This window comes from Phoxinus phoxinus (assembly GCF_949152265.1).
Source record: "Phoxinus phoxinus genome assembly, chromosome: 24".
Classification (NCBI taxonomy): Eukaryota; Metazoa; Chordata; class Actinopteri; order Cypriniformes; family Leuciscidae; genus Phoxinus; species Phoxinus phoxinus.
The window spans coordinates 18641963-18654964 of NC_136899.1; the positions used below are offsets into that span (position 1 = coordinate 18641963).

General features: G+C 34.7%; 1 protein-coding gene across 1 annotated transcript; it reads left to right on the forward strand.

The window, feature by feature from the left end:
* Positions 1–1749: 1749 nt before the first annotated feature.
* Positions 1750–7874, forward strand: bloc1s5 (biogenesis of lysosomal organelles complex-1, subunit 5, muted). Its single transcript, XM_079602136.1, has 5 exons — positions 1750–2006; positions 2650–2732; positions 2849–2978; positions 4908–4966; positions 6556–7874. The coding sequence occupies exons 1-5, from the start codon at positions 1985–1987 to the stop codon at positions 6727–6729; spliced, it is 468 nt and encodes a 155-aa protein (XP_079458262.1). The 5' UTR covers positions 1750–1984; the 3' UTR covers positions 6730–7874.
* The last annotated feature ends 5128 nt before the right edge of the window (positions 7875–13002 follow it).

The following is a 13002-nucleotide window of genomic DNA, read 5'->3' on the forward strand; positions in this document are numbered from 1 at the left end:
CCCTGCAGTTCTTTAACAAACCCTTAAACCCTGACATAATGCAATGTTTAATGAACTTCATGTTGTTGATAACAAAAAAAAAATAGATCATGTTTTTAACAATATACAAGATTGTACTGTTCAAATCAATGTAATAAAGAAGTTGGAAAATCTAAAAGTAATCAAAAAGAAGTCAGATTACATTAAAAACGGGTAATGTACGTTACTAACAATTTTGATAATGTCATTTGCAGTAGTAAATAGGTTGCAGAGATAATATTATTTACTTCTTCTGAGTTAACTCTGCCAGCACACTATGCAGGCTCAAATAATGCATCACGTTGAACATTTGATTTGCAGATTGAATGAATTCAGCGCTCACTTATATGGACACACAGCTGCTAAATTTCACAAACTACAGTCTCTAAAACAACTGAATAACACCAGCACCCAGGTGATCCATAAAAAAATGAAACTGGGATTGACCAGGATGGAATTTACGGCTGGGCTGCTACTGCAAAATCACTTGTATCCGAGGAAGTAGCACAGAGACGCAAGGGTACCTGGAAAAAGTCAAATGTTCTGATGAATGATCCCACACCCTGTTTTGTAAGGCAAAAAGCAGTCCAGACTGACTGATCATAGGCCAGTCCTGCAGGGAGAAATCAGATACTTCATTAGGGAACTGGAGGAAGGCCTGCTTTTATTATATAACCTTTTATTCTGACACTTGCTGTTCAAATGAATAAATAAAATGCTGTTGTAAAGTTCATGGCTGCGTCAGTATTCCCATTCAGAGTAGGCCTGTATTATTATTTTATTTTTTTATTTTTTCAAACCATAATGTCTGTTTGGCAACTGTTATGTGAGCCCACTGTACATTAACACATCTTTAAAGGACATCCAGTCTCAGGTCTGCCAGGTCGAGTTTTATCTCTTCAAACCTAAAGCAGACAAAAGGCTAATCTGAATGAAATGATGCAGTTACAAATGACTGAATGTCAAATGTTCTTTACATTTTTAGACGTTATTTGAGAATACTTAGCATAAGAATAAAGCTAGATTAAAAAAGTTATTAATTATAAACAAGCATCACTTCAGACGCGCTGCAGAGGGCAGCAGAGAGACTGGATCTTGGTAATATTCGGAACCTCTATAAAGCTACTTATACACCATATATATATGAATTATCAATTAATTAATGCCAGTATTATTAGAAGTAGCTGTGTATATATATAATATATATATATATATATATATATATATATATATATATATATATATATATATATATATATATATATATATATATATATATATATACACTCTAAAAAATGCTGGGTTATTTCAACCCAATTATGGGTAAAATATGGACAAACCCAAATGTTGGGTTAAAAATGTAATGTAAAAATTTAACCCAACGGCTGGGTTTGTCCATATTTTACCCAAAATTGGGTTGAAACAACCCAGCATTTTTTAGAGTGTGTATATATATATATATATATACAGTATATATGTTTATTAATGCTATATATATATATATATATATATATATATATATATATATATATATATATATATATATTTATATATATATATATATATATATAAAATAATTTACTCACTCTCATGTTTTATTTTTATTTTATTTTTTTACATACAATAAAGTCTATGGTTCATTGTTGTTTGTCCTCAGTTTAGCAGGAGTCTAAATTTCATGTAACTTTAAACAGGGCTGTTGCAAAGTTTTTAGGTAACTTTGTCCTGTGGGGACTTTTGTTTTATAAAGCCGCTTTTATTTTGAATTTCACTTTAGGGCTTTTATTTTGCAGTTATTTCCTGTTATTGCACGTGACTTTTTGAAGTATGTGTTGTGAACCCCACTTTTGTCTGGATCATTCTGCATTTCACTCATTTACATTCCCCGGTCATCAGAGTTTGTGGATTGAAAACATTTTGACAGAATAATAAATATCATCGTGTAAGGCTGTCAGATCATCTCTCGATGATGGAGAAGATAGTTAAGGGTGAGTTATGTTGTTGATAATGTGCAGTGTTATGCATTTTAAACATTTTTATTTGCAGTCAATATAAAGCGATTCGAGATTCAAGTGTATTGATATTTACACTAGCAGATATCAGCACTTGTCAATTGCTGCGAATCAAATCATAGTGAGCTTGCTAAATAGACCTCTAAAGTTACTTAGCTCGTTCGAGGGAAGTTGCTAAACAATTACACTGAATTAAGCTAAATAATGACACTAGTATACATTTATATAAATATGAGGAGTACAAATGCTGCTGACTGCTCATCAAAATGCACAAAAATATTTAGGATTATGTATTATGTATCAATTATAATAATACATTTTTAGATTAGTTATAATATAATTCAAATATTAAACTTAATGCATAATTATAATGATGAATCATTATGAAATCCAGTAATGTTTATTAATGCTATTAACTAGAAATATTGTCATTTTTAAAGCATTAAAGACACATTTGTCATAGTGTATCTAACATATCTAATTGTTTTTACTATCACCTAACATAAAATAATTCATTCAATGAATGTAGTTTAAAACACATTAGATGTCTTGTTTGATTTGCTACTCTTTTTTTAAATTGTGATATTTATTTAATGTCACAGTATTTGTTTCGTCACAGATGTTGGTGATATTCAGTCCAGACTGATTGATCACAGGCCGGTCCTGCAAGGTGAAATCAGATACTTCATCAGGGAGTTTGAGGCAGGCCTGGTTTTATTACATTACCTTTGAATACATTTTACTCTGATACTTACTTTTAAAATGAATAAATAAAACAACAACCGAATTTACACATACAAATGTGTGTGTTTCCTCAGGAGAAGCGTGCCTTCAGAGAATGCCGTCTACTTGAAAAGCTGAATAAGATGACGTCGGACACTAATGAGCATGATCTGCCGCGGTGCACTGAGAATATGCATGAGAAACTGTGTGACGCTCTCACACGACGTAAGTTTCTTTTGGTATTATAATAAAGAGTGTGATGAAGTGTCAGACAGAACAGGAAGAGTGAAGGGCCACTGTTTGTGTAATAATCTACAGTGGTTGGACAATGAAACTGAAACACCCGTGGCCTGTTGCACAAAGCTAGCTGAACAAACTCTGAGTTTATAAATCCAACCTGGTTTAGTTCAGATTCAGCGGTCTCACAAAGCTCGGTATAAACGTTCTCTGTCAACTCCGGTTTGATCCAGGCCAGGGTTTGCGATTAACTTTGAAGCGCGTGCACCTGAAAGTGTGACAAGTGCGGCAAACAGCCAATCACACGGAGCATTCTAGAACTTCTCCCGTGAGAGACGGTGCAATTCACTTCTCTGCTGAAGATTAAGAGATCAATTTGAAAATGATCATGAAATTATAAGCGTTTGCAAAGCAGAAATAAGATCTGCTGCTGCAGCGAAAGTTTGAGACGGCAGCTGAAAGAAAATATCTGACTATATCAATGCATGATGTGAATCAAAGAAATAGACCTAATAATTATAGGTTCACAAGCTCAAATGAATATGTTGTTTAAAAGCATTATATATGAATGAATGCATGTATTATATTTATATTTTAAAAGCAAAGTTTAATATTACTTGTCAATTAATAGGCTATAATAATTATATGAATATATTATATGAATTAAAAGTAATTATAATTCATATAATGCACAAATAAAAATAATTAGCAGCAAAAAATTAGACATTTTGTTTTTAAAGTTGTATCACTATAAACTGCTTTAATTTACAGCGAGAGATACAGGGGAGTGGCTTTATTGCATCCGATACATGTCACTGTACTGATTGGTCCAGTTCGGGTTTGCGATCTCTAACCCAGAATAAAACCTGCTCCGGTCTGCAGCAGGTTAGCCATGTAGCGTACGTTACCATGGTGACGAAACACGCTAAAAACGAATCCACCTTCTTGAGCCCGAAAAAACAGAGTTTGCTCAAACAAATCTTGAACTTCCCTGGGTAGCAACTGAAACTGTGTGCAACAGGCCACTGGTCTTAGACCACAATCATTTATTAGTATGGTGTAGGGCCTCCTTTTGCAGCCAATACAGCAATCTTAGGAATGATAGATCCTGCACTGTGGCCAGTGGGATATTGAGCTATTTCTCTTCTTAGAACAGTCACAATGTGATGGTGGTGGAGGAAAACGTTTTCTGACTTGCTCCTCCAAAATTCCCCAAAGTAGCTCAAAAATATTTCGATCTGGTGACTGTGCAGGCCATTGGAGATGTTGAACTTCACTTTCATTTTCATCACACCATTCTGTCTCCAGTCTTGTATTGGTGTATTGTCATCCTCACCTTTAGGCCAGGGTACAATGTTTGATCCATTAGGTGCACATGGCCCTCCAGAATGGTTTGCTAGTCCTTGGCAGTGACATGCCCATCAAGCACAGTAGAGAATGCCATGATATTGCAGCCCAATTGTACCCGGACATCCCTTTCAGACGACGTCTACAGTTACTCCTGTTGGATGTGGTTTGTCCTTCGTGGAGGTATGCCGACATTATCCGGGATACCGTGGCTTTTTTGAGACACCACAAAGACTTGCTGTCCTAGTCACAGATGAGCCAGCGGGACACACACCAGCAATATGTCCACTTTTGAACACTGATATGTATCCCATTACGTGTGGATTGCAATATTTGATGTACATCTGTGCTATTGCTCTGCTAATTCAACTTTCACCCTCTGCACTGACTGATGGGATGTAAAATCAGTGAAGATTGAAACCTCCAACACTATATTGGCCAGTGTTTCAGTTTTATTGTCGACCCCTGTATCTGTCTGTCTCCCTGAATGAGAGAATGTGTTTTTGTTGAAATAATTTGTCTATTCATGGGAATAATTGACATTGTCTTGATGTGCTTTTCTATTTGCAGTTGAAGCAGCAAATCATATGGCGCAGAGGATCCAGCAGAGGGAGCTAGAGGCTGAAGAGGTACATGAGGAAAACAGAAATGCATCATTACATAGGGCACAACATAAACTTTGCATAAAGGTAGATCTCCTAAATAGCTTTAGTATTTATTGATACTTGAGTAAAGCAGCATAAACATCCTCTTTATGTATCCGTCCTCGGCGTAAGCAAAAGCTCCTCTCTTTGCCACAATTGTAACCCAGTGTAATTTAAACTGTTCTAAAACCTAACATAACTGAACACCATCTTGTTAAAAATAATAATAATAATTTAAAAAATGTTACTCTCTTAATCTATGTGGTCTTTATAATATATAATCTTTTTTACTTTTTGTCTTTGGAAAAATAAATATTTTTGATGATGATTATTAAATAAAAATTTAAGGTTTGAGCCAAATCATAAATAAAATCAGTGTAGATTGCACATTTTAGAGAATTACATTAAATCAAAAGTAAAATAAATAATAGGAGGGAAACACAATTTTGTTGATCGCAACTTAATAAAAAAAATAAATAAATACATTTTACACTCCTATAACCAACTTTATTTATCAGAAAAAGATATATTACCTAAATGTTTTTATTGGACAACATGTATAAAAAATCAAATTGCATGTGCCATGGATAAATAAAATAGAATAGCCATTGCACAGACAATAATAAAATGATTGCAATTAAACCATATTGTTGATGAAAAATAAAACTGCTAGTTATTATCAATAATTCATTAATGTTTTTAAACAGAAACATATTTAATATTACTGTTTCAAATAACAGCATTGTTGTTTGAGCTGCGTGCGCTGAATCTGAAGAGCTGAATAAACACTGGTTAATTGAAGTACTTTGTTAGCGAGTTAATTAACTCAACGTAACATATCCTATATAAGATTAACCAGATATGTATGCAACATAAACACAATATTACAACTTATATCTGCACATAAAGACGCAAATGCACAAGAAGTTACGTGCTTGTCAGAATGTGTAACTCCTGTTGAGGATGCGCTCTTTCCGTAACAACGCGCTGAAACACGGCAACTAAACCAAAATAATTTAAACTTTTTATCACAATATTGTTCTCTTTATAATGTAATGTATATCAGTCCAAATCATACAGTAGTTATTAATGTTGTACATTGCATGAGGTGAAGCTAAAGATGATCACCGGTAAACTGAAGCGCTTTACTACTGCTTTAATTAACTTAACCAAAGCAAATACACAAACTTAACATAAGTTAAAATTGTACAAAAGACTAAATGCACAAGTGAACTTGACTGTGCTAGTCATAAAGGTGTAACTTATGCCGTAACAACGCGCTAAAACACAGGCGCACAATTCACAAAATTATTTTACAGTAGTCTAAGTCTTCTCATTATAATCGCTGCACATGTTGGACTTAACTATATTTTTTATTTTTGTGATTACAAATATATATATATAGATATGTCAAGCAATTCATAATGGCAAACAGTGCAGATCTGAAGTGTCTCAGCTGGAGGAAATAATCATGTATTTATCGGCTTTAATATATAGGCCTAATTTTCCTAATGAGTAACTTGTGTTGATGTGTGTGTGTGTGTGTGTGTGTGTGTGTGTGTGTGTGTGATCAGAGCACACATCTTCAGTTGTGTGTGGAGAGGCGGAAGCAGGACTGGGAGGAGTTCCTGAAGGAGCAGTCTCGTCTGAAGGAGGAGGTGGATGAGGAGCACGCTAAAGCTGTGGGCCGACTCAGTGCTCAATATGATGAAATGAAGAAAGACCTGGTCAAGCACAGCAGCTTCTGAACCTCAACCTGTGTGTGACTGTTAATGTACTCGTGTTTTTACTGATGACATGTCAGTGTAGTCCAATTATTTCCTTTTTCCATTTTGTTGATGATGACATTAAATAAATATTTTATACAAGAATGATGCTCTGTCATCTATACTCTCATGTCGTTGCAACCTTTGTGTAAAAGAACTCTTCAACTTACTTTTAAAAATTATTCTTATGACAGATGTACTTTAAAAGAATATACCGGACCGGTACTTATGTGCAAACTGAATGTACCCACTTAGTAGGACTTAAGTAAATCATTATATATCATTTCATAATTACTTACTGTATTTGAAATATGCTTGCACTGCAGAATGTACTGAGAAGCATTTATGGTACACTAAATTTTACTCAAATGTAAACACTGTTGAAACTTGTATGTAATGTATTTAAATGTATTTGTAATGAAGTTGCAATTTACATTTAAAATATAATACCTTTAATATCAAATTTAACAATAAAGTTAAAATCATAATCTTACATTTGTTGTAGTATTTTAGTCAACACATAAAAAAAGTGTATTTTTTGTAAACAGAGATGTAAATACTTTTACCTGTATCTTTTAATTTGACATTATTACAAAGTTCACTTTTTTTTTAAGTGTATATATATGCTTGTAAAGAAATGGTCTTGAAAGTACTCTTTAAATTAAGTTTTTAACATAAACAAGTATAGGAGGCCTAGACACTATTAAGATTTGTATCAAGTTCTGGATCTCTTTTTCACAACCCTATGCTGTTATTTTCTTCTGTAAAAAACAAAATGACAATGTGAAGAACATACAGCTCAATATCTGCTAAGATGAATATGCAGGGTGGAGAATGGGATGGGATTTTAAAGTTGCTGGGCAGAGGAAGGTTTTTACTGAAAAATATCTTAAAAATTCTCCTTGTATTCAATAGGAAAAAGAAAATCGTATTGGCTTGGAATGACATAAAAGTATATTACTTCATAACATTCCTTTTGGGCTGAATTTTTCCTTTACAGTCTTGTTGATTTTACAGAAGGTTTTCAGCTTGTATTAGGCTTTATTTACTTATATTTAATATGTTTCTGCATTAAAGCTTGTGAAATCATATTCAGGTTCAAATTAAACTGCGGATTTGAGTCGTTCAATATGTGTCTTACTTTCATCATTCAGTCTATATAAAAATCATGGCACACATGTGCCTCTCAAATCCTTTAAGTTTACATCTAATCATAGGCATTTTCACATCAGTCAGGAACCATAAGAACCCTCTCATGTGACAGTTTTTTTCTGACAGATGTGTTTGTATAACATCTCCTGCATTAAACATGTCGGAATGTGTTTAAGCCATCTGTGCACCTGCTTTAGATTGAGCCCTTGGCCAGAAATCTGTCCTTTCTCCTCACATGTCCCTGTGTTTTCCACACAATAGTAAAGGTCAGACGGCACATTTAATTAATCGGAGCTGCCGTTGACATGGGTGGAGCATTTGGACTGTCAGTTCTTCACAAGCTATAGCTGCAGTATGTCCCAAGCATTTACACACTGCTGATGTTAGCGCAACAAATCTGTTTACTGATCATCCAGATGTTTTTCTGTGTGGACGTACCTGTGGAAGATATGTTTCAGAGATGAATGAAACAATATTTTGGACATCAACATAAAGCAATGAACAGGAAATTCAATTTAAAACATAAACCTCTTTGAGATGTATTGGGTCATGGTGTGGCTTTTCCAGCTTTTAGTACTTATAAACCAAAATAAAATTTAGTTTGCTTTCAATATGCCATCATTTAATAATAAATGAAAACATTCGGTAACACTTTAGAATACTGTTCCATCATTAATGATTAACTGCAGGAACAAATGAGTAACGCAATATTAACAATATAGTAACTACTATTATTAACTATTAACAAGAAACTCTGATTAAAGAATGAGTAAGTTATAGTGCTTAGTCGAATGTGATAGTTCACTATTAGCTAAACAGAAACTATACTATTTTTTTTATACCTCCCAGAGGACTTAAAGGGGTGGTAAAATGCCATTTTCACAAGCTGTAAAATAAATTTCTGATGTCCCCAGAGTGTGTGTGTGTGTGTGTGTGAAGTTTTAGCACAAAATACTCCACAGATATTTTTATATAGCATGTTAAAGTTGTCACTTTTTGAGGGTTTGCAAAAACGCACTGTTTTGTGCCTGGTCCTTTAAATGCAAATGAGCTGCTGCAGAGGGCAGGGTTTCAAGAGCTTGCGTGTGTTAGCAGCTGCGATTACCTCACGCAGACACACTAAAATGACAGAAACTGTTCTGCCTTTAATGTTAAAATGGAGTCAGACAAAGATGGATTGACTCAAGAAGAAGTGACAACATGTAGAATGCAACAGGACGTCTCTGGATGGTTAGTTGATGAATTTATGTTGCTGATGTGGAGTTAAATATCTTCAATTAGCATATGGTAATGTCATGGTAATCTCTAAATCGCTCGTATAGGAACTGTTGTGAGATGCACACAGAGTGATTTATGTGAAAAGATGGATGCTAAAGTTTGAGCTGACTCACAAATGTACTCTTATACAACAACTTTTCCTCTTCTCAACATGGACTGTGTGTTCCCGGGGGCAGGGCTTATGTACATTTTATGGTTGCTGATGTCACTAACCCAGGAGGAATGTCGTGTAGTCCCTACCAGCCGTTTTTATTGTAGTCCTTTTCTTTAAAAGCAAATATCTTCCTTTGCTTTGAACTTTGAGCGTTGTAACTTTGCAGGTGTTGTTTATCTTTAAACAGCAACATTTCACACTAACTAAAGTTAGAAAAGTGAAATCATACTTTACCACCCCTTTAACTATGAAGATTCATAATTAACCTGAATAATACATAACGTATAATTAATTCTAAATTGAAGGTAATGGTAATTCAATAGCTATAGCACAACATAATTCATACAATCGCAGTACAACTGCCTCCAGACATTTCTCCACTGCTGTCATGTGTCAATCAACTAAATATGAAATGCTGTGTAATTTACAGACCACTGGTTAGTAGTGTTTGCTACTGTATTGCTCATACTTAGGGTTAATGATTTTTAAAGTAAAATATATGGCGTTAGAACAATGACAACATGTTTTGAATTTTAATGTTGTAAATATTATTTCTGGATTGGACATTTAACAAATGAAATTGTTTCCTTGTGTTATTTAAAATAAAATAAAAAGTATTTCAAAACGGCAGATTTTTCCCCCTAGTTTTGTAGAGGTGAAATGAGGCTGTACTATTAATAATTAGCCTTCATATTAGCAAGCAGCTGAACTGGGTTTGGAATATGTCAGTCTTTGGCTTTGTCATTCTTCATATCCGAGGTTTCTCTCAGACCAGGGCTATAGAGTTCCCATTGGCATTTACACATCGAGTGTGAGATATTTGCAGAGGCAGATATTTTGAGGTTGTCTCCTCCATGGCAAATCCGAGTCAGTCATTGGCAGCTAATGAGGAGTGACACCGCGGAAACATGGACCTGCCTCGCCAACAAGGCACCTTTCATCTGCGCCTGTTTGCTATTGCAGCTCCGCTTGAGAAAAGAAAATAGACAGAAAATACTGGAAAGGTAAAAAAAACACAGTGGATGTACAAATCCCAAGAGTGTGATTATGGCCCTTTAGCTATTTCTGTCAGCCAATTTAAACGTCTCTATGGAAATTATGTTATTGTAAAGCAGCTGCACCATCACTTTGCAGCTATATATGTGTCACGTTGTACGGCTGTAGTAACCGCACAGTGCAGGAGATTCAGAGAAATTAAGTCTTTAATCATAAATTACGGAGAAACAACGCCTTTGCGTGTTATCGGAAGTTGTGATTACGAGCTTGTCGCATTCAAGTGCTTTGTTGTCAGAAAGAACAGGAATCATGGACGACACCAGGTTTATTCTTATCCTATTTATTAGGAAAATTGTATTAAAGCCAAAATTATGTTTAGCGTCCCATTAATTTACAACCATATAAACATTCACCACACTAGATAGTCTAGATAGCTTTCTGATGATTCAGGAATTTTAGTCAAATACAGTCTATTTTCACTGTGTATAAAACATACAATATGCTTCAAATTATTGCTCATATTTGTAATGCACTACTTTAAAGAAAAGACAAGGTGATGTAGTGTAACTGTTGTGGAAAAAACTAATGAATCATTCTCAATCATTCTCCCTTCCGCCATGTTTAAAGTGTATGGCCCAACTCGGGAACTTCAAAATTAAAAATCAAAATTATCCCAGAGCTTCCCAGTGCTAAAAACAACTTGGGAGGGCGTTCATGTCCATTTTTTAACTAGGAATCTCATGTTTACCATAATTCCGATAACACGTAAAGGAAAGAAGAGAACAAAATTAAGAACAAAATTAACTGGAACAGAAACAGGTGCGTTTTTAATCAGAAACCATGGAAACTAATAATGATCAGGAACACTGATAAAAAGAAAAATTAAACCAAAACAGAATGAACCTAAACAGATTTAAACATAATGTGATGGAATATGCTTTATTGACGCATCATAAATTCCCAAAAAGTTTTTTCTCAGTCCACCAGGAAACAAAGTTGTATTTGACAATATATGTGCTTGACTAAAGAACTAAAACATTAAGTTAGACCATGTTGCATTGTAGTTCCTAATAAAATTACCCCAACCATTGTCGAGTAATTGTTTTATTTACTTATTTTATTTATTTAATTTGGTGCTGTTTTGGGGTGAGTAAATAGGGGCTTTTGCACCAAGTATTTATAGGAACTTAGTTATAGGAACTAACCATCAGGGTGGTTCTCCAAGAAGTAAATGTTCCCCTAGGGCCATTTTCCTGGTTGCATTCGCACCGTCAGTAGGAACTCTGAAATTACGCAAGTCGTGCTTGTTGTTGTGACATTTATTTTGGCGACGCGGCAGACATCTATATTTTGATGCTGCTGAGAACACCAGAGCCTGAGCACATAGTGCTAACGTTCTCTGTCTTCATTAGTTTACATTATGTTTAACAGTCCTACTATGCTATTATATCGAACTCTTATACAAATAAATTTAACAGTATTGAAATAATTAAATATTATTTCATATACCACACGTTTGCCTTGTGGTTGATGCCCAATGTCGCTAGCTGAGCAGAAATACATTATCATGTTTCGCTTGGTCCCCTCAAAGTTACATTGGATGTTCTCCTTAGCCGAAAGGTTAAGAGAGAGATCCATCTATCACTGTTTTCCTTGTTCGTAGAGTTAGTTTGTGGAGTAAATGTATAGGCTAATCTGTGTATCTACACAGCTTTTTAAAAAATGGCAGGTGCTGTGTGATTGTTTTGTGTGTGTTTGGCCAATCAGCGTACACCTACGTCAATGGTAGCTCAAACAGGTGCAGGTATGACGTAAATTTGTAGGCCAAAACGCGGAAGCGAGTTAGCATTTTAGCACTTCTGGTTCCATCATCTCAAAGTCAATGGTTTTTTTTAATGGGTTTTTGGTTAAATGGATGAATTAAGGTCTAGTGAAAAGAAGCTTAAGACACTTTTGCGTTTTATTGAACAGACATCAGTTTTACTCCACTCGTGATTTTTTTTTAAGCTGTTATGTGTCTTGAAAAAGGCAGTTGCTAACAAGTGGCTAAATGGGACTACAGAGGCTATCGAGGAGATTAAACGTCATCACAGCGAACAGGTAACTACATTTACAACATAGTTTTGCTTATAATTGTGCATTTATAAACTATTGTTATCGGGTACTTCCGCCATTAGCTCTAGGAACTATGAAAAGGTTCCTCTGGTGCCGAAAGCCCCCAATGATGACAGAATTTAAATTTTTAAGTGAACAATTCCTTTAATTTTCAGCACTGGTTGTAAAATACTAACCTTTCATGGTTATTAGAGACAACAACAAGCTACTCGAGGTGCTGTTTGAAACTCTTAAAAAATAAATGTTCCAAAAGGGGGGTTTGAAGCAAATGCCATTGAAGAACCATTCTGAGTTCCCCAAAGAACATTTCAAGAAAAGGTATTAAAAGAACCCTTTTTCCTAAGTTTGAAGAACATTTAAAAAATCTGAAGAATTTTTTCTACCATAAAGAACTTTTTGTGTAATGGAAAGGTTCTATGGATGTTTAAGGTTCTTCATGGAACCACAGATGCCAATAAAGTACCTTTATTTATTTTTGGAGTGCAGGCTATTGGAGGGCCAAAATAACAGGGGTCAACATACATCAGCATTGTGCGTCAATGTGTTAGATTGATGTTGTT